This window comes from Pyrus communis, chromosome 10 (assembly GCF_963583255.1).
Source record: "Pyrus communis chromosome 10, drPyrComm1.1, whole genome shotgun sequence".
NCBI lineage: Eukaryota > Viridiplantae > Streptophyta > Magnoliopsida > Rosales > Rosaceae > Pyrus > Pyrus communis.
Genome location: NC_084812.1, coordinates 1,820,046 through 1,843,302, shown reverse-complemented (window position 1 = coordinate 1,843,302; position 23,257 = coordinate 1,820,046). Strand labels below are relative to the sequence as shown.

Genomic DNA, 23,257 nt, shown 5'->3' with positions numbered 1-23,257 from the left:
TTCCGTAGGAACTCCGAAGTTAAGCGAGAAGGGGGCTTGAGCAATCCCATGATGGGTGACCCACTGGGAAGTTGCTCGTGAGTTCCCAAAAACAAAACCGTGAAGGAATGGTAAGCCCAAAGCGGACAATATCGTGCTACGGTGGTGGAGCGGGCCTGGGAAGTGGTCCCGCCCGGGATGGGATGTGACAAATTTGTATCAGAGCCTAACCCTGGTTGCGTGTGTGCTGACGTGGACGTCGGGCCCCTAAGGGGGGTGGATTGTGACATCCCACATCGCCCAGGGGAGTGATCCTTATATGTATATTCTCATCCCTACCTAGCACGAGGTCTTTTGGGAGCTCATTGGCTTCAGGTTCCGTAGGAACTCCGAAGTTAAGCGAGAAGGGGGCTTAAGCAATCCCATGATGGGTGACCCACTAGGAAGTTTCTCGTGAGTTCCCAAAAACAAAATCGTGAGGGCGTGGTCGGGGCCCAAAGCGGAAAATATCGTGCTACGGTGGAGTTGGGTCTGGGAAGTGGTCCCGCCCGGGCCGGGATGTGACAATTTGGTATCAGAGCCTAACCTTGCCCGTGGTGTGCCGACGAGGACGTCGGGCCCCTAAGGGCGGTGGATTCTGACATCCCACATCGCCCAGGGGAGTGATCCTTATATGTATATTCTCATCCCTACCTAGCACGAGGCCTTTTGAGAGCTCACTGGCTTCGGGTTCCGTAGGAACTCTGAAGTTAAGCGAGAAGGGGGCTAGAGCAATCCCATGATGGGTGACCCATTGGGAAGTTGCTCGTGAGTTCCCAAAAACAAAACCGTGAGGGAATGGTAAGCCCAAAGCGGACAATATCGTGTTACGGTGGTAGAACGGGCCCGGGAAGTGATCCGCCCCAGGGCGGGATGTGACACAAATATTTTCTAAAGCTAAAAATTTCAAATTTTCACAAAAACTGTGATTTACAACCCATAGTTCTCTAATCGATGTTGAGAACTTTTACAATATTCGTTATAAACTTATAAGTCAAAATTATAGTCATTTTACTCGCACCACATGTTTCCTAAAATTAATTTAGCACATTCCCAAGATTTTGGACACCTACAAATCTCTTTGGGAGACCCCACTATTAGTTTTTTTTTTTGTTTCCTTTCTATTTTTCAACTTCAAAAAATTAACGAGAAATAGTTCCTGGGCTTAATAAAGGATAAAATCACATCAAGTGAACATTTTCGTTAATTCCCGCATAAAATATTTGCTAGAGCTAAAGGTTATGGTTTAATAATTAGTAATTATGATTTACTAATTAATTTTATGTAGTTAATAAGTGTTAGGTTTAGTGATTTTTCAATATTTATCGGAATATAAATATTTTTAGATTAAAACATCTATAAAATTAACACGCCTCTAAACACTTGAACTTAGGGTGTTATTATTCACATGTCCCTAAACACTAAACCTCATGGGCCTTCATTGCTTCTACTACAACTTGAACTTTCTAGTGGGCATACGTTTGGACTTAGGCGTGAGTTTGGACTACGTCTAAACCATTAATTTTATTTATTTAAATTTTTATTTTTTGGGAGTTTTAACGAAAAGTCCGCGGTATTGTTCACTTTAACGAAAAATCATTTTTACACTAAAAAATCAATCATGGTACTATTCACTTTACCCTTTATTTTGTCTTTATCATTAAAACTCAAAGTTTTTAAGCCATTTTCATTAGTTTTCCTCTTATTTTTTTTTATTTTTGTTAAATTTTCATCTTGCCCATATGATAGGAGCATATTTAGGCGACTTACTTAGCTTGTTTTCGTGCATCTATGTTGTTAATTCATAATTGTTTTAGTAGTTTAAGCCATTTTCGTGTGTTTTTAGGTTCATATGGCTAAGGAAGCAAAAAGATGCATTTTGGAGCAAAATTGGGCTTGGAATGGATAGCATATGCTTGGAGCCAAAGTGTTGGACGAATTTGAAAGCCTTGTATGCACTTTGGACATAAAACAAAGGGCCTAGCCCAATCAAACAATCTTTTGAGCCATGCAAAACCTCTAGCCCAATCAACAACCCTTAGCCACATGCATTCACATGCATCACAACCCCAAAACCATCAAGAACCACCATTCACACACACATGCACTTAATCCTTCATAATTACACCACCTTCTCCATCTTTATTCCACATGCATTCATCATAATTCACCCTAGCTACCACCATTCACACACACATGCACTTACTCTTTCATCATTGCACCACCATTCACACACACATGCACTTACTCTTTCATCATTGCACCACCAATTCAACACATGCATTTCCACCTTCCTACTTCATCATTTCATCCACATGTACTCTCAATCATAACAACCACATTCACTCTTAAACAATCACCCACATATTCTCCCATTCCCCCTATAAAAACCCATGCATTCATACACAAAAATCACATCTCATTTTCATACACAAACACATCCAATCTTCCCTCATTGCCGTGAGCTACCATTCCCTTATAATCCAAACACCACTCCTCATCCATTTCCATAATTCCCCAATCCATTCAACACACCAACAACATCCCTTAGACCTTGTGCTACGACGAAGAGGAAGATAAGAGGGCCTAAACGTTCATACAATTCAAGTTTGAGTTGTTGGAATGTTTAGGTGTTTCTTTGATTCTCTTTGTTTTGTACCATGAGGAACTTCCTCTCGGCTTCATTCCATTAGATACACTCTCCCATTTCTTAAAGGATTTCGACATCAGTTTTGCTTCAAGGGTTCTTTCTTCTTAATCCTATGTTCACTCATGTTATATATTTTTATGTCAAACCTTTTGTAAACATGAAGTGTAACTAATCTCTCTCTAGGGATTCGATGTAGCCTTGCAAGATTGCCATGTAGTTAATTCGGAATTCTCATTTAATCTATCTATTTCTTGTTTCATTCTCCGATTTAATTGTGACTTAGTGTGTTGATTTTAATGCTTGATCATCATTTGAATTAACCACAGGTTGTTTAGCCAAGATTAAAGCACACATCATGCATAATCTTGGTAGATATGTGAATGAATGAAGGGAATGTTTTGCAAACATCCTGCCGAGTGTTCCCTTTGGTTTTGTGAAAGTTTCTTGTGCATTATATAGTCTTGATTAGGAACCAAAGTTGCACATCACAATTAGGCTCATGATTAGAGACATTTGATCAAATCCACACATCATATGGCTGATCATATCTAAGTGAAACAAACCCAAGAAATAAGTAGAGGGATGAGTATAATCTGACTTAACAAGCATGGACTTGGCTTAGCAATGGTGAAATCGAATCTCTAGCTTCATCTCCATTTGTGCTATCTCTTTTTATTAGCTGTTGATTCATTCATTTTGTGTTTACTTCATTTCCTTATGCTTTAATTTACAATCTGTCATTTAGTTTAATCAAAACCTAAATCCCCATTTACCTTATTGTTCAATTTAGTTAGAAATCAATTTAGTTTATGCTTTAAAGCATTTTGAGTCTTTGGTTTGTCTTAGTGTTTTAAAGTTTAGTTTTGCATTCTTTGAGTCTAGTATAGTGTTTTAGATTGTGTTTTTAGCGTTTTTGAGTCAAATCCAAGTGATTAACAATCCCTCCTAATCCCCGGTCCAGAACGATCCCTACTTACATACTTACTACAATTGTCAAAAAGAGGGTTTAATTTGTGTGCGTATAATTCTCGCATCACCATACCACAACACAAAACTATCATCTTGATGTTCTACAAAATGTATTTTTGGTGAAAATTTTCTTCTAATCCATGTCAAAAAAAATTTGAAAATAAGGATACAAATATAAAAGGTATTTGAATCTAAATAAAGTAACGCACTAAGAAAAATAAATTCAATGGGAAAAGAAAAAGAAATTCAATGGAAAAAGAAAAAGAAAAAGGTGGGGGGAAAAATGTTACGATCGATACTTTGTTCCCGATCCTCCATGAAGGGAGTTGCTATAGTACTAGCAGTTATAACGGCTTACAATCGCTATCATGCTAGCAATTTTAATCCGTGTCGCTACCTCCGTACCGATCCCCCTATTTTCAATTTTTTTCTTTTTATTTATTTTATTTCATTTTATTTATCTTACCATAACTACAAATTATCATATTCATGTTATTCAAAATATATTATCCCATGCTAAATCTATTATAATTAATATTTAAACACTTGAAAGTAATGATTTAAAACCTAAATTTAAAGATACTCTCATATTTTCAACTTGAAAAAATCAATAAAAAAAAATAGTTTCAGGACCTAATAAACGTTATCACGTCCAAAGGTCTTCCAATATTTTCTTTAACTCCGACGCAAATATTTCCTAAAGCTAAAAATTTCAAATTTTCACAAAAACTGGGATTTACAACCCATAGTTCTCTAATCGATGTTGAGAACTTTGACAATATTCGTTATAAACTTATAAGCCAAAGTTATAGTTATTTTACTCGCACCACATGTTTCCTAAAATTAATTTAGCACATTCCCAAGGTTTTGGACACCTACAAATCTCTTTGGGAGACCCACTGTTAGTTTTTTATTTTTTATTTTTCCTTTCTATTTTTCAACTTCAAAAAATTAATGAGAAATAGTTTCTGGGCTTAATAAAGGATAAAATCACATCAAGTGAACATTTTTGTTAATTCCCGCGTAAAATATTTGCTAGAGCTAAAGGTTATGGTTTGATAATTTACTAATTAATTTTATGTAGTTAATAAGTGTCAGGTTTAGTGATTTTTCAATATTTATCGGAATCTAAATATTTTTAGATTAAAACATCTATAAAATTAACACGCCCCTAAACACTTGAACTCATGGTGTTACTATTCACGTGCCCCTAAACACTAAACCTCATGGGCCTTCACTGCTTCTAATGTGGCTTGAACTTTCTAGTGGGCATACGTTTGGACTTAGACGTGAGTTTGGACAACGTCTAAACTTTTAATTTTATTTATTTAAAGTTTTATTTTTGGGAGTTTTAACGAAAAGTCCGCGGTACTGTTCACTTTAACGAAAAACCACATTTTTACACTAAAAAATCAATCATGGTACTATTCACTTTACCCTTTATTTTGTCTTTATCATTAAAACTCAAATTTTTCAAGCCATTTTCATTAGTTTTCCTTTTATTTTTTTTTGTTTTTGTTAAATTTTCGTCTTGCCCATACCACAACACGAAACTATCATCTTGATGTTCTACAAAATGTATTTTTGGTGAAAATTTTCTTATAATCCATGTCAAAAAAAATTGAAAATAAGGATACAAATATAAAAGGTATTTGAATCTAAATAAAGTAACGCACTAAGAAAAAGAAATTCAATGGAAAAAGGCGGGGGGAAAAATGTTACGATCGATACTTTGGTCCCGATCCCCCATAGAGGGAGTTGCTATAGTGCTAGCGATTGTAACAAGTAACAATCGCTAGCATGCTAGCAATTGTACCGATTTACAATCGCTAGCATGCTAGCAATTGTACTCAATTGAAGTCGCTATCTTCGTACCGATCCCCCTCTTTTCAATTTTTTTCTTTTTATTTGTTTTTTCATTTTATTTATCTTACCATAACTACAAATTATCATATTCATGTTCTTCAAAATATATTATCCCATGCTAAATCTATTATAATTAATATTTAAACACTTGAAATTAATGATTTCAAACCTAAATTTAAAGATACTCTCATATTTTCAACTTGAAAAAATCAATAAAAAAAAATAGTTTCAGGACCTAATAAACGGTATCACGTCCAAAGGTCTTCGAATATTTTCTTTAACTCCGACGCAAATATTTCCTAAAGCTAAAAATTTCAAATTTTCACAAAAACTGTGATTTACAACCCATAGTTCTCTAATCGATGTTGAGAACTTTTACAATATTCGTTATAAACTTATAAGCCAAAGTTATAGTTATTTTACTCGCACCACATGTTTCTTAAAATTAATTTAGCACATTCCCAAGGTTTTGGACACCTACAAATCTCTTTGGGAGACCCCACTGTTAGTTTTTTTTTTTTTTTTTTCCTTTCTATTTTTCAACTTCAAAAAATTAATGAGAAATAGTTTATGGGCTTAATAAAGGATAAAATCACATCAAGTGAACATTTTTGTTAATTCCCGCGTAAAATATTTGCTAGAGCTAAAGGTTATGGTTTGATAATTTACTAATTAATTTTATGTAGTTAATAAGTGTCAGGTTTAGTGATTTTTCAATATTTATCGGAATCTAAATATTTTTAGATTAAAACATCTATAAAATTAACACGCCCCTAAACACTTGAACTCATGGTGTTACTATTCACGTGCCCCTAAACACTAAACCTCATGGGCCTTCACTGCTTCTAATGTGGCTTGAACTTTCTAGTGGGCATACGTTTGGACTTAGACGTGAGTTTGGACAACGTCTAAACTTTTAATTTTATTTATTTAAAGTTTTATTTTTGGGAGTTTTAACGAAAAGTCCGCGGTACTGTTCACTTTAACGAAAAACCACAGTTTTACACTAAAAAATCAATCATGGTACTATTCACTTTACCCTTTATTTTGTCTTTATCATTAAAACTCAAAGTTTTCAAGCCATTTTCATTAGTTTTCCTTTTAATTTTTTTTTTGTTTTTGTTAAATTTTCGTCTTGCCCATACCACAACACGAAACTATCATCTTGATGTTCTACAAAATGTATTTTTGGTGAAAATTTTCTTATAATCCATGTCAAAAAAATTTGAAAATAAGGATACAAATATAAAAGGTATTTGAATCTAAATAAAGTAACGCACTAAGAAAAAGAAATTCAATGGAAAAAGGCGGGGGGAAAAATGTTACGATCGATACTTTGGTCCCGATCCCCCATAGAGGGAGTTGCTATAGTGCTAGCGATTGTAACAAGTAACAATCGCTAGCATGCTAGCAATTGTACCATTTACAATCGCTAGCATGCTAGCAATTGTACTCAATTGAAGTCGCTATCTTCGTACCGATCCCCCTCTTTTCAATTTTTTTCTTTTTATTTGTTTTTTCATTTTATTTATCTTACCATAACTACAAATTATCATATTCATGTTCTTCAAAATATATTATCCCATGCTAAATCTATTATAATTAATATTTAAACACTTGAAATTAATGATTTCAAACCTAAATTTAAAGATACTCTCATATTTTCAACTTGAAAAAATCAATAAAAAAATAGTTTCAGGACCTAATAAACGGTATCACGTCCAAAGGTCTTCGAATATTTTCTTTAACTCCGACGCAAATATTTCCTAAAGCTAAAAATTTCAAATTTTCACAAAAACTGTGATTTACAACCCATAGTTCTCTAATCGATGTTGAGAACTTTTACAATATTCGTTATAAACTTATAAGCCAAAGTTATAGTTATTTTACTCGCACCACATGTTTCTTAAAATTAATTTAGCACATTCCCAAGATTTTGGACACCTACATATCTCTTTGGGAGGCCCCACTGTTAGTTTTTTTTTCTTTTTCCTTTCTATTTTTCAACTTCAAAAAATTAACGAGAAATAGTTTCGGGGCTTAATAAAGGATAAAATCACATCAAGTGAACATTTTCGTTAATTCCCGCATAAAATATTTGCTAGAGCTAAAGGTTATGGTTTAGTAATTAGTAATTATGATTTACTAATTAATTTTATGTAGTTAATAAGTGTCAGGTTTGATGATTTTTCAATATTTATCGGATTCTAAATATTTTTAGATTAAAACGTCTATAAAATTAAGTTTAGATTGTGTACATAATTTTTTTTTAAAAGTTATTTAAAAAAAAAGTCTAAATTAAATTTTTAATAATTTTGAACCAAAATTTAACCTATTTGGAGCAAGAAAATTATTTCTTAATCAAAACTTAAATTGAAGTTTTAATTCAATGGTTAGAGTGTCGTCGATAAATGAGCAAAAATCGAACAAAAAATTTGAAGAAAAAAGAAGCACAAATTAATAAAAAACCTCACGGTGTAAGTCACACACTGTCACCTCCGCTAGGGCTTATACAAGGTTTACAAAAAAATAGCCAAACCTTCTTTTTCCCTCTCTCTCCCCCTCCCCCTCTCTCTCCCCCACTCCATTGCCAAACTGCAAAACCTCGCAGGCCCATGTCCCGCCTTTTGAACATTCTCTCCTAGGGTTTCGACTTTCTGCACCAGTCGCTCGGAGTACCAAAGTACCAATCGACAAACCAACCATGGTGCTACCGAAGCAGCTGCTTGCCACCATCGAATCAGCCCTGCTGGGCCCGTCGCCGCCGAGCCCGTCTCAGAGAGTGGAGCTCATGCACGCCATTCGCAGCTCTCTATCCTCCTTCCAGTCCCTCCTCTCCTATCCGGTACGCTTCCGCCATCTCTGTTCCATTTGATTTCTCTGAGCACAACGTTGGAAAAGAAAAGTTAACTGAAGTACAGAGCTTTTTGAAATTCTGTTATGGGAGATTTTTGAATTGAAGTTGTACGTTGAGAGTTTGGAGTTTGGAATTGTTGCTTAGAGTTTATTTCGTTTTCGAGTACTGTTATCTTAATGGTTTCCTGGATTTTACTGTAATTGCTGAATTGTATTGATTACATTTTGTAGCCTCCGAAACCCTCGGACCGGGCACAAGTTCAGTCAAAAGAAGTTAGGCTTCCTGATGGACCGCCAATTTCGCTTGATGACCAAGATGTTCAGATTGTATGTATACTGCTTCTTCCTTTTTGAATGGATAGAGTTTGAGCTACATTTTGCATGTTATCTCAATTTGATATGAGTTTTGATGTTATGTTGGAATTGGATCGTAGGCTTTGAAGTTGAGTGACGACCTCCATCTCAATGAGATAGACTGCGTCCGTTTGCTTATCTCTGCTAATCAGGAGGTAGATTTATGCTGTCTTTTGTTCATAATGATAGTCCATTGTCCTACAGTTTACATGTTGGAAGTATTACATGATTGTCTGGTTGTTTAATTGTATTTTTTATTCCTAGTGGGGCATAATGGGAAGAGAACCACTGGAAATTTTGCGCCTTGCAGCGGGGCTCTGGTACACTGAAAGAAGAGATCTATTAACTGCCCTCTATACACTATTTAGGGTATTCATTCTTCTATCCCTAGTTATCATCCTAAAACCTTTTACTTATTGTTTGGGTCATTACTTAAATGTGATTTCATACTACTGCTTTTGCAGGCTGTTGTACTTGATCAGGGGCTTGAAGCTGATCTCGTGTCTGACATTCAGGAATACTTGGAAAATCTTATCAATAATGGGCTGAGACAAAGATTGATATCTCTTATAAAGGTTTGGAAGCATCTCTCAACTTTTTTCTTATGTGTCACTGTGGTCGTGTGTTCTTTTGGTATAAATTTCACAATGATTGGCATTGTTCGATATAGTTTTGAGCATAGTTTTTGTGGGTTTGATTATAGGAACTTAATCGAGAAGAACCAGCTGGCCTGGGTGGTCCTCACTCTGAGCACTATGTTCTAGATTCTAGAGGTGCTCTTGTGGGACGGCATGCTGTGGTATCTAGGGAGAGGCTCATACTTGGACATTGCCTCGTCCTTTCTATTATGGTTGTGCGGACGAGTAAGCAACACATCTTATGGGTTTTTTTTACCACAGTGCTGTTTTTGCGCATACTGAATACTACAGTGTACTGTTAGATGCATGCAAAGAACTTACTATTATTTCTTGTGAGTTTGACCTTATTTTGGTCTGAGTTTTACCTTATTTTGAAACTGTAGTCATTTTTTATTAGCATTGCCTCTGTAATTAAACACTTACTGAGGAAATGGTCAGTATGGATCTTTTTGGTGAATTAAAAGTGCTGGAATCTCTTAACATGATTCATAGTAACATCTTTATTGGATATGTTGATTGCAGGTTCAAGGGATATAAAGGATATGTTTTTCGTTTTAAAAGACAGTGCTGCTGAACTTAGTGACACTAACAACACCATGAAACGTCAGGCATGTCCTTCTCTTCTTGCTGAGTGATTTAGTTTTGCTTCTTGTCTGTTTGTAAGGTTGGGCTTGAAATTTACTGGACAGTTGATGCTAGTTGCCTTTATCACAAGCACAAATTTTATGCATGCATCTATTTATTATTTTATACATCTTCTTGTGCATTTGTGTCTACATATCATGCTGCTGCCTCATCACACTATTTATACATTTATGTTTTTGCAGATTACATTTAGTCTTCTTTTTTCTCTGGTGATCGCTTTCGTATCAGATGCTCTGAATGCAGTACCTGATAGAGCATCTGTTCTGTCCCGTGATGCTTCTTTTCGACATGAATTTCATGAAATAGTAAGACACAAAGCTTGGTTGGTTTTTCTTCGCAGTGTTTATGACTTTCCGAGTAGGATTTGGAAATTGATGGTCCTTCTGTTTCAGGTAACGGCTGCTGGAAATGATCCAAACGTTCAGGGTTTTGTCAATAGCACAAGGCTTGCTTGGGCTGTACACTTGATGTTAATACAAGATGCTATTACTGCAAGGGATACTATTTCAAGTGCTTCATCAAGTGATATGAGTTACCTGCAGTCGTGCTTGGAAGCCATTTTTTCAAACAATGTTTTCCAGTTTATGATAGATCAAGTTCTACGAACTGCAGCATATCAGGTTGGTTTGTGATTTCTTCCGTTGGTTGCTGTCAAAAGTGTTTGATCTTAAATATCCAATTGTCTTGGTCACTAAACTTTCCTAAATTTTCTCTTATTGGAATCCTTTGTAATTTGTGCAGAATGATGATGAGGATATGATTTATATGTACAATGCTTATCTTCACAAACTGATCACTTGTTTCTTATCTCACCCACTCGCCAGAGACAAGGTCAGTTGAATTTTTTATTTTTTTTTTGGTATATAGCTTGGAAATTCAGTTTTGATGTATAAAATATTAAACTCTGATAAACATAGCAAGTAATGCAGTTGAGAGATTAACTTGGCCTATATGTCTCTCATTTATTCTTAAAAGTGAATTAGTTTGCAACTTCAGTGCCATCCAATTTCTTATAACTGACCAAGCTTGTGGATGAGATGTGGATTATCAAAATCTGTATATGCATTGGGCATTGGAGGATATATGAGAATGAGCTAGTCTGATTTGCTAGTTGCTACTACCTTAGAAAATATGGATTCAGGATTCTTGATTGCATGAATGAGATGTGTATTTCTGCCTGGGAGGTGAATAATGAACACTTTGTTCGTGCACTTGGTGCAGCAAAGATTTGATTACAAAATATGAACTCCAGTTCACTACTTATGTAGCACACTGCTAGTGGGTAACGCTGATCGGAACATTCTGCACTCAGGCAGTTTGAATTTATTCCCTCCCTCTCTTTCTCGTCATTATATATTCCAAGTCTCTCTCTCTCTCTCTCACTCCCCCCACCCCCATGTATGTTTGTAATGTAGTTCATCCCTTTGTCTGTAAGTTTGTAAGTTTTTTCTTACAACTTGGTAAGTATCCTTACAGGTAAAAGAATCAAAGGAGAGGGCTATGAGCATGCTTAGTCCATACCGCATGGCTGGATCACATGATTTTGCACATGATAGTAACTTAACTTCTCAACAAGTCTCTGAAACTGGCCCGTTATCCTTCGTCTCTCTTTTGGAGTTTGTGAGCGAAATTTATCAGGTTAATTTGAACCGGAACACTTTTCAAAGTCATGTCAGTTTGATAGAGATTTCATTTGTCCTTGGATAAATCTGTGTTTCAATTTTTTTTTCTTAATAAGAAAGAGCAATTTTATTGTTGAAGGAAGAATTATTATTACTCAGCTTAAGCCATTAAATTACTTGTTAGTTAAGCATGTTAACCCCATCTTGATATGTGACATTCTTTTTCCATTTTGAGGACCTTATCAATTTTAAACCATTCTTATTTTTTTTTTTTTACAAAAAGAAAAAAAAAAAAAAATCAAATGACATTGACTTGATTTTCTTGTCTTATTATGTAATACAAGAAGTACAGTAGTATAATTTCCTTAAGATTCATGTGCTACAGGTTTTATTCAAATAAATTGAAGTAATGTTTCTTGCTGTCTTGTTTATCATGTATCTTTCCGTTGTATTCTGTATGCTTTTGTTTATGGGACTTGGAGCTCATATTTGCTTTCTTTGCGATTATTTTTCCCCAGAAGGAACCAGAGCTGTTGTCTGGCAATGATGTCTTGTGGACATTTGTGAATTTTGCTGGAGAGGATCATACAAATTTTCAGACACTTGTGGCTTTCTTGAATATGCTGAGTACCTTGGTATGAAGAACATGTTCCAGTTGGTTTAGAATTTTGATATCTGAAGCATGCGTTGCTAGTATGCAATTTCCTATGGTCTGATTCTCGTGTTCTTGTTTTCCCTTCAGGCTTCTAGTCAAGAGGGCGCTTCAAAGGTTTTTGAGTTACTGCAGGGTAAAGTGTTCCGCTCCGTTGGGTGGAGCACTTTGTTTGACTGCTTATCAATTTATGATGAAAAATTTAAACAATCTCTTCAAACTGCGGGTGCCTTGCTACCGGAATTCCCAGAGGGGGATGCAAAAGCACTTGTTGCTTATTTGAATGTCCTTCAAAAGGTTTTTATGCGCTTTTCATTTTTCAATTTATTCACCCAATTGATTTCTTTTGTTCTTATTTACCGGTGGTGTAACATAGTCATCTCTTTGCGTCATTGGCGCTGCCATTTGACATTCATAATACCATTTGATGTTCATAATATAGTCATCTCTTTGCTGATGAGCAACTTTATGTCCCTCCCTCTCTTTGGTCTACTTAAAGTAATTTTTTATTTGATATTATCTTATTTCCTTTCCCTATTACCTATTTAAATTAGTCTTTCAACACTTTACAAATTATTAAACTAGAGTGCTTATTAGAACAAAAAAGAAGTGAAGTTGATGATTCATTATATAATCCATTGTGCAGACACTAAAAGACAGTCTCATTATGGTTGTGTTGACAGGAATAACCTTGTGTTTCTTTGGATTGTGCTGCAGGTTGTGGAAAACGGAAATCCCCTTGAAAGAAACAATTGGTTTCCTGATATTGAGCCTTTATTCAAACTACTTGGTTATGAAAATGTGCCTCCTTATGTGAAGGTTGATCGCTATATTTAATGCTGCTTCATTGAACAATCCTAGTATAACTTTTGTTGTTTCTTGAGTGATGGTTGGAAGCGCTTCAAGTGAATTTCCTGTTGTTGATAAAGTATGTTGCTAACTTTGCAGGGTGCTTTACGTAATGCAATCACAACTTTTGTTCATGTCTCCCCGAGCCTAAAAGATACAGTTTGGAGTTATCTTGAGCAGTATGATCTACCTGTGGTTGTTGGGTCTCATGTTGGGAAGAGTGCACAGCCCATGGCAGCACAGGTTGGTTTAGGATGGTATCTGTATTTTATTCTAGTGGGGAATAATTAGGTGTTGAATAAGTAATACACACTGCTCTTTATAATTATTTTCTTAACCCTGTATGGTCAATCTATGAAGTCTTTTCTTCTCATTAATGCATAGACAAGTTATGGGTCTTGAGATGGTCTGAGGCAAGTTAGGATTATTTGTTTTTAAGGACATTAAAGGGTTACTTTCTCATGGTTTGGTAACCATGGGATACATCCTTTTAGTAGTTGTTTGGGTATAGTGGTTAGTATGGGGAAAATTGGGTCCAATATATATTTTATATGTTAAAACTATCATGTCTTTTACAGGTATATGATATGCAATTTGAGTTGAATGAAGTAGAAGCAAGGAGAGAACAATATCCTTCAACAATATCTTTCCTTAAGCTGCTAAATGCTCTTATTTCTGAAGAAAGAGATCTAAGCGATAGAGGGCGTAGGTTGGTTTATGATTTATTTAACATTTAATTTTGACACACTTTCTCTGGAATGCTCACACTAGTGACGAGAGGTTTTTCTTGTTTGGTAGATTCATTGGCATTTTTAGGTTCATCTACGATCATGTTTTTAGGCCGTTCCCTCAAAGAGCCTATGCAGATCCTTGTGAGAAATGGCAGTTGGTTGTTGCTTGTCTTCAGCATTTTCATATGTGAGTTAATCCTACCTTCCATGTTAGAAGCATTTCAGGGTTTTATTTCATCTTATCTGCATGATTACTTGCCACCACCTCCGCTGTTTCCTGTATTTTCTCAGTTTTTTGTTGCCTGAACCAGATCTATCTGATTGGTATAATTCTTAACTTCGTGTGGTTTAGTCTTAGATTTTGACTATTGAGAAATTTGGATCTTCATGTGATTTACCATGCAGGATATTGAGTCTGTATGACATCAATGAGGAGGACATTGATGGTGTCCCTGATCGTTCTCAGCTTTCAACAGTAACACAACCATCTCCACTCCAGATGCAGCTACCCATATTAGAGTTGCTAAAAGTTGGTTCTTCTCCATTCTGTTTAATCGTGATATTCATGTAATTCAAATCCAGCATATGGACGTTAAATGCTAATAATTGTGGTGCGTTTATCTAGAACCTCCAAGGTGTTTAGTGCTCCTGCCTTCACCTTTCTGGAGTTGTTATTGCGTCTGCTTAGTTTGCCTGAGTCTGCATGAAATATCTTAGTTGTATCTTTATGATATTAAAGCAAGCCTGTTAATAATGGTAGTATTCATTCTTCGTAATTAATTCCTTCTTTTATTTTTACTTGGTGTGGTGTTCAATCAGTCATATGTACATACATCTATTCCTTCTATTAGCGTGATTGAAATTGTCACTTTAATTAGTATGATTTTGGTTATTCCTTGTATTAGTACTATTGTTGTGATGGTTTATAAAGAAACCATAGGGATTTTGCTTGTATATGACTATGCCATCTGGGTTGCAAAAGGATTTGCTGTTGATGTTGATCTAATGTACAAAGACACTATCAGGTTCATTCTTACTCTAACGACAATTTTTTTTTAACAGGACTTCATGAGTGGCAAAACTGTCTTCCGGAACATTATGGGCATTCTTTTGCCTGGTGTCAATGCCATCATAACTGAACGGACAAATGAAGTGTATGGGCAACTTTTAGAGAAAGCTGTGCAACTCTCTTTGGAAATTATAATCCTCGTCTTGGAGAAGGATTTGCTTCTTTCTGATTTTTGGCGTCCTCTTTACCAGGTTTTTTTTTTGGTACCCATTGTATTGGCTTATTTTTAAATAAACTTTGGCAGACATTTTCTTCCTTTGGTTTCTGTTAATTTTCATGGTTGTGTGCAATACATGCATAATTCTTTCAAGGATTTCGTTCTCATTATTATTGTCTTTTTTTTTTCTTGCAGCCTCTGGATGTTATACTCTCTCAAGATCATAATCAAATTTTAGCTTTATTGGAATATGTCAGATATGATTTTCAACCTCAAATTCAGCAGTGCTCTATCAAAATCATGAGTATATTAAGGTAACTCCTCTCTTCCATTCTGTGTTTTGGTTCATCATCTTGGATCTGATCAGATGGGGTCTGATATGGCCCAGAGCTTTAAGCTTCGAACCTTTTTCGAACTTTGCACACACATGCACATATATCATATTTTTGTGAGAAAATATCTAATAAGCATCTCATGGAAGCACAAATGACATCTTTGTATCAATATTTTGGGACACAGTTCTCGCATGGTTGGGCTAGTACAGTTACTGCTAAAATCCAATGCTGCAAGCAGTTTGATTGAGGATTATGCAGCCTGCCTAGAATTACGGTCAGAAGCATGTCAGATCATAGAGAACACAACTGAGGATCCAGGTGTACTGATATTGCAGGTTAGCACTGCTGTTTCCATTATTTCTTCCTGTCCAGTAACTATTATTATTCTACAACATCCATAATTCTCATTTACATTTTTACAGCTTCTAGTGGACAATATCAGTAGGCCAGCTCCCAATATCGCCCATTTACTACTCAAGTTTGATCTTGACAGACCTATTGAACGGACTGTTTTACAGCCAAAATTTCATTACAGGTTTAGTTGCTTTAAAGATGCCCTAATGGTTTCAGATATGTGCAATCCAATTACTCTCCAGTGAATTGTGCTCTATAATGTTATTTGCAGTTGCTTGAAGGTTATTCTTGAAATCTTGGAGAAGCTTTCAAAGCCTGATGTGAATGTGTTGCTTCATGAATTCGGTTTCAAGGTTAGATCAAACAATCTCTACCTCTGCAGGGATCTCTTCCCTTTTCTCTGTTCTCTTTTCGGATCCTGCATTAGTGGCTTGTTCGAATTTTTCTCATGAGAGTTTCTTGACTGTTTTCTTTGCAGCTCCTTTATGAGTTGTGCCTAGATCCTCTAACAGGTGGTCCTACTATGGATCTGTTGAGTAGTAAAAAGTATCAGTTTTTCATAAAGGTAACATTTGAAGCTCTTGAATAATACTTTAAAAAGTTGATGATAGTTGTCTTATTCTAATTTTTGTTTTCAGTCTTCTTTTTACATGCATCTAAAATTCATTTACGTTTATCACAACAGCACCTGGATACGATTGGGGTTGCTCCACTTCCTAAACGAAATAACAACCAGGCGCTTCGCATCAGTTCCCTTCATCAGGTTTGTTCTATAATTATTTGGATGTGGTGATTTGTCTATCACTTTTGCATCTCAGTGAAGTTTCCAAAATGCTGAACTGATAGTTTAGTGAATGACACACAGGGATTACTTTTTTTGTAGATTGCCTACTTAATTTTTTGTGGATAAAAAAAGTATTGGTAGAAGCAAGAATGGGTATGTAAAGGATGAGGCTGTTCTACTACTTAGCACATACAGATGACTATCCTAAGATGCCATAATTGCTTTCAATACTACTATTTTTTTTCCTTTCATTTGTAGAATAATGAAAAAACCGTAGTAGTTACTGAAATATTGAAATAATTTTGTACAGTACGTTGCCTTTTTTATTTATTTATTTATTTTTTAACATAGATATTTTCCTGTTATGATGGATGATACCTTAGTGAGATGTCAAATTCTATCTACGTTAGTTGTCTTCCAAATTAATTTGTTCATCACATTCATTCTGCATCCTAGTGCATCAACAGCTTTGAGTCAAGGCTGCCCTTCTTGAGTCTTGAAGCTTAGTCATGACTCATACATCGTTATAAGAAAATATATTGACATCCATAGGTGGTTTCAGTTCATTGATATCTATATGTGATGCTTGCTTTCCATTCCCTAAATTATATATGATTCTTATTGTTTGCATATCTAATACCTCTTGTCGCTTCTACCTTATTGTTCACAGAGAGCTTGGCTGTTGAGACTATTAGCCATTGAATTGCATGTTGGTGATGTCAATATCCCTACTCACCGGGAGACATGCCTTAGCATCCTTGCGCATCTTTTTGGGCAGGAAAATGTTGAAACTGGAATTGATTCTTATTCATTTTCCCTTGAAGATGGCATGGAAAATGCTGTAGCCCTCACTGTTAGTAAGAGTAAGGTATTGATAATTGCTTAGTTGTGCATGTGTGATTTAATCTCATGCCATTATCACAGACTTAATCTTTGAATGGTCTTCATACTATAAACAATAAGGATTGAGGATGTTCGTGATGAGTCTTTAATACTTTATAAATTTGGTTTTTAATATTTTAATTTTCCTGGAATTTCTTTGTCCAATTCAATTATAGCTGTCAGATTAAACTTAGTTTCTCTTCCCTGGTTCCTCAGATAATTAATTCATTTCTGGGATCTTATTCAGGTGTTGGAGTTGCTTGAAGTAGTCCAATTTAGATCCCCAGATACCATGATGAAGCTTTCTCCGGTTGTTTCTAATACAAAATATGAACTGTTGGTAATATTCTGTTCTATAATTGATTGTATATTTGAGCATATTTGTAAGTTAATTTGCTAGTGATAGTTTGGTCCTTATATCTTATTTTGTTCGCTTGTGCTGCATTTGATCAAATATGTTTCTTAGGTGGATGACATACTTAGTAATCCTACAACTTCTGGGAAGGGAGGTGTCCATTATTACTCTGAGCGTGGTGATCGATTGATAGATCTTGCTTCATTCCGTGACAAACTTTGGCAGGTTGCTTAATTAAGTTCCAGAAAGTGGATTTATACAATGAGTGCTAGGAGTGCAATTTTTTTGTTCCATGAATTAAAAACAGTTAACCCAGTTGCTGATTTATATTGTTCCTTTGGTCAGAAATTCAATTCTGTTTATCCTCAGTTGAGTACCATTGGCAGTGACCTAGAGCTGAACGATGTAAAAGAAACAATTCAACAGTTGTTGAGATGGGGTTGGAAGCACAATAAGAACCTTGAGGAGCAAGCAGCCCAACTTCATATGTTAACTGGCTGGTCGCATGTTGTTGAGGTCTGTTCTTTTCTTTCATAGTTCACAAAATTGAGAAGTCTTCCATTAGGTTTTAACCTTAAAGTACTGATTTTGTCATAATTACATTGACCAACATTTGTCATTTTCTTCTCTGAATAGATATCTGCATCCAGAAGAATATCATCACTTGGAAATCGCTCTGAAGTTCTATATCAGTATGTCCATTATTATAGTCTTCTATTTCATCATTTTCTACATTCTCTTTACTTATTGTCTCGTCATTGACAGGGTTCTTGATGCTGCTCTGACTGCTTCTGCTTCTCCAGACTGTTCATTGAAGATGGCATTTATGCTGTGCCAGGTATGAATGATTTATTTTCTGGTCTTACAATTTTGCGCTGCAGTTGAAAGTTATTGGTCTTTGTCTCTAACTAAAAAATGGAAAATTCCTTAGGTTGCTCTGACATGCATGGCAAAGTTAAGAGATGAAAGATTTTTATTCCCTGGTGGTCTTAGTTCTGATAGTTTGGCATGCCTTGATATTATCATGGCAAAACAATTACCAAATGGAGCTTGTCACTCAATCCTGTTTAAGCTTACGCTGGCAATTCTAAGACAAGAATCATCAGAAGCCTTAAGGAGACGGTATGTTCCTGGTCAGGATATTGGTTTTCTTCTCCATCCTTGTTTAAACTCTTTCACTCAGCATCTGACCTTCATTAATCATTGTTTTCAGGCTATATGCTTTGCTTCTTAGCTATTTTCAGTATTGTCAACATATGCTTGATCCAGATGTCCCGTCAACCGTTCTCCAATTCTTGCTGCTTGAGCAAGATGGTGATGATATGGATCTCCAGAAGGTGTGTAGTTTCTATGATTACAAGGCAAAGTCTTATTTTGCACTAAATTTCATATGGTGGAAAGGATAGCTTTAACAATGGTGATACTGATACTACATATGTTATTTTCTCAGATCAACCGAGAACAGGCAGAACTTGCTCGTGCCAATTTCTCTATATTAAGGAAAGAAGCTCAGTCTATTTTGGATTTGGTAAGTGTTTATTCTTGGCGGATTGTTTGGTATCTAATAGAATATCTAGCCTGATAAATTTAGGATGCATGACCAAATATATTAATGGGAAGGAGTTGGATCTGATATATAATTTAAAAATGAAGAATTCTGTAAAAGATATTTTGCTTCTAGAAAGGTTCTGCAGTATCTAAATGATAGGTGAAGATAGTTCATGCATATCTGCTACATCTATTTGAGCAACTGATTATTTAACTGCACCATAGTTTTGAGTGCGTGCGCTTCACACAGACATGCAGGCACTATTAAATTGATGCTGATTTTGCAAATACCATTTTTCCTATCTTTTTATCTTTGACATATTTTTCTCTTTAACCATGAATGTTCAGGTAGTAAAGGATGCTACTCAAGGCAGTGAACTTGGAAAGCAAATGGCACTTTATGTTTTGGATGCATTGATTTGTGTAGATCATGAAAGATATTTCTTAAGCCAACTTCAAAGCAGGGGTTTCTTAAGATCTTGCTTAACGAGCATCAGCAATTTATCTCATCAGGTTGTTGTTTAGTCAATCATAAAGTTCAATGTTAGGGTTGTTTTGATTGTATTTTATTTGGCAGGTTTAAATCAGCTAATTGAAAGATCTCCTGTTTTCAAAATTGTTAGAATATTTTTCCTTTGTTGGTAGTGTTTTTATGGGAAGACGCTGTTCATGAACTTACTATACCATTCTACTGATCTGACCTTATTTTTTAATTATGCATAAATTTTTGGGCAATCCTACTTTGGAGATACTGTTACCATGAGCACCATTACGAGTCTTACCCAACACATATTGACACTTGATAAAATAAATAAACTTAAAATGTGATCGGAAAGAAACTTTGCCAGTATGAAATCCTTTTAGGAAGTGACTTATTTGCCCATCCCAATCTTCTTTTACTTGCCAATCTTTAGTGTATATATGAGTTTGTTTTGATTTGAATCTTGGTGTAATTATTGTTTTTTCTTCTATGATGTCAATGTTCGGGTCTTTCATACTATCTCTTTTTAAGTAGTTTTGCTGGGCACTTCCATGTTGCCAGTTTTCGTATATGATCTCACATAATTTGCTAAAACTTTGCGCTAGGATGGTGGACATTCTCTAGAAACATTGCAGCGAGCATACACTCTTGAGGCTGAACTTGCTTTACTACTGAGAATAAGTCACAAGTACGGGAAATCTGGAGCTCAGGTTCTCTTTTCCATGGGTGCTTTGGAGCATATTGCTTCATGCAAGGCAGTCAACTTTCTCGTAAGTGCTGCTTGTATGCTTCATTTATACAAGAAACACAAACTGCCTGTGTGCTTACTCAAACAATTTCTTTCATCTCATTGCTCAATTCCATATTAATGCAGGGAAGCTTGAGATGGGTTGACACAAAACATCAAAGAGATGTTCCAGTGGATGTCAAGAAGCAAAGGATGATTATAACTCCTATTCTGAGATTAGTGTTTTCTCTGTTGTCGTTGGTTGATACTTCTGAATTTTTTGAGGTTAGCCTTCCTGTCATTCATTGATTTTTCTGTTCTTAGTAAGAAGCTTTTGAAAATTTCTGGTTCTGTTGTCCAAAAATCGTGGTTTTATCATGGTAGGCTTCATCTACTAGAGATAATTTTACCTGCTAAAGTACCTTGCAATTGTGATGGAAATTGTCACTATTAGGTTGTTATTTCTTCAGTGTCCTTTTTAATGCATTTCAGAAAATGTCGTTTATGTTTGGATTTATATAACAGGTGAAGAATAAAATTGTTCGTGAAGTAATAGATTTTGTCAAAGGGCATAGATCACTTTTTGATCATGTTCTTCGGGAAGACATTTCTGAAGCTGATGAGTTGGTGATGGAACAGATAAATCTGGTTGTTGGTATCCTTAGCAAGGTAAGAATTCTTCTATAGTCTATTTTCGATTGCGTGGAATACATTCAACAATCTGGGTCAACTTTAAGCATGCCTCGAGCCTCCGATAATATGCCTCAATATGTGGTCTTTGAACAGTTGAGTCTTGCAACATGACTGAGAAGGATTGGATCATCCATTTTTTTGGGGTATCCAACTGGATCCCTAAAATTCATTTTGCCATTTTCAACATATATTGTAGTATAAGCTGCAATGCTGTTTTTTAATATCCTGTCTACTTTTTCGTTAATATTCTTCTACAAGCTGTCATTTTCTACATGTATATTTAATAGATGCAATGCACTTCAACTTTTCCCCCTTTGTAGGTTTGGCCCTACGAAGAGCGTGATGAATGTGGCTTTGTTCAAGGGCTTTTTGGTTTGATGCATGCTCTTTTCTCTCGTGATTGGGAGTCTCTCAGTACTACTCGATCAATTCAACGTGTTGAGGTTTGGACAGTTTATTTTTATGCCTAGCCTAAAATTGACATATCGACTGTTCAATCTTGTAACTTAGTTTTTGATATTTCTGTTTTCTTTTCCCCCTTGTTTGATGGCGAATGAGCAGAATCAGAGGAAGACAGAGCTTAACTCGTTTCAATTATGCTTCAGCCTAAGCTCCTATCTATATTTTCTGGTCACAAAGAAATCCCTTAGACTGCAGGTACATTTTTCAATTATGCTTCAGCCTAATCTCTTATCTATATTTTCTGATATATCTGCTGATTCTTCCACTAACGAATTTACTTTACTACAGATCTCAGACGTTCCCCTAGATTACAATGCTGCTGTGGGACTTCAACTTCCCACATTGAGTTTGCTGGGTTCCTTTCTCACTTCTGTCACAACTGCTCTTGAAAGAGCCGCCGAGGAAAAGTCCTTACTACTCAATAAGGTAAAATTGGATTGAAACAACATTTTCCCTTGCGTTGCTTCATAAATTTTTTAATACTGATTTGATATTTCCTTTTGTACATAATATGCAGATTCGAGACATAAATGAATTATCGAGACAGGAGGTGGATGAAGTCATTAATATATTTGCCCAGCAAGTTTTTGTTTCGCCATCAGACAATATCCAGAAAAGGTAATTGAGTTTCACCATTATGCTCAATTAAGAAGTAAAGTGGTCTTTGTTCAATTGATTTGCTCAAGACTGCATTTCCATGATTCCATCAGCATCAGTTCGTTGACACATATTATTCCCGGTTCATGGAGCATATAATTGTCTTCTGGATTCTTTTGTTTTATAGGAGGTATATCGTGATGGTGGAAATGTGCCAGGTTGTTGGTATAAGGGATCAGTTAATAACTATTGTACTTCCGCTCGTGGAACATGTGCTGAACATTTTCCTGATCCATTTCCAGGATAGGTATGGACATTTTCGATCTTTTCTTTTCTTTTGAAGGGTTGGTTGTCGTAGTTTGTTGAGGCTCATAAGAGATCGTATCAGTTACATAACCCTGTATATTACCAGTGGATCGTGGCTATTTGGTTTTGTTTATCCAAGATTTTGGTATTGACTTTCTTTTCTTAACAGCTCATTGTTATCCGATGCCAAGGGATCATTGAAGACAATCATGTACGGTGCCAAGTCTGAACCGGCACACGACATATTGTCCGTGTGTGGAAATCTAATTCCCACTTTAGAACGACTTGAGTTACTAAGCGAGGTACGCCGTACTTTTATACTGCAGTTGCTAGCCTGATCATTCTCAGTTGCTAAATGCAAAATTTTCTTTTCATTCTCCTTTCTTCTCTTCTCAGGATAAAGTAGGCCACAATCTGAAGGTGTTTCGGAGATTAGCGACTTCACTCAAGGAAATGGCGATTCAACGGTTAGGCTCTTGAGAATGTCCGAACCAGCTATTGGTCTGACTCGATAAATTTCACATTAATGTATCCGGTCTTGTATTCTAATGGCATGGTGTTGTTGTACATTAGGATTGTGTGATATCAGAGACTTTCTGTAAAATGCAAAGTTATACAACTTTTTGTCCATCGAAATGGCCGATTCTGTATAATGCT

The 23,257-nt window shown here is 35.7% G+C and overlaps 1 protein-coding gene across 1 annotated transcript; it reads left to right on the top strand.

The window, feature by feature from the left end:
* The first annotated feature begins 8,035 nt into the window (after positions 1–8,035).
* Positions 8,036–23,230, top strand: LOC137747405 (nuclear pore complex protein NUP205). The gene is made up of 45 exons (XM_068487510.1): positions 8,036–8,348; positions 8,591–8,686; positions 8,794–8,868; positions 8,978–9,082; positions 9,178–9,288; positions 9,417–9,576; positions 9,874–9,959; positions 10,179–10,301; positions 10,389–10,616; positions 10,738–10,827; positions 11,473–11,634; positions 12,137–12,253; positions 12,361–12,567; positions 12,988–13,089; positions 13,219–13,362; positions 13,698–13,828; positions 13,918–14,037; positions 14,256–14,379; positions 14,913–15,110; positions 15,272–15,390; positions 15,596–15,746; positions 15,834–15,946; positions 16,037–16,118; positions 16,244–16,330; positions 16,451–16,528; positions 17,220–17,417; positions 17,679–17,771; positions 17,898–18,011; positions 18,132–18,302; positions 18,423–18,478; positions 18,552–18,624; positions 18,718–18,908; positions 19,000–19,123; positions 19,237–19,314; positions 19,683–19,847; positions 20,421–20,585; positions 20,690–20,827; positions 21,068–21,211; positions 21,556–21,678; positions 21,797–21,892; positions 21,986–22,123; positions 22,215–22,315; positions 22,482–22,601; positions 22,770–22,902; positions 22,997–23,230. The coding sequence occupies exons 1-45, from the start codon at positions 8,208–8,210 to the stop codon at positions 23,078–23,080; spliced, it is 5,655 nt and encodes a 1,884-aa protein (XP_068343611.1). The 5' UTR covers positions 8,036–8,207; the 3' UTR covers positions 23,081–23,230.
* Positions 23,231–23,257: the final 27 nt, after the last annotated feature.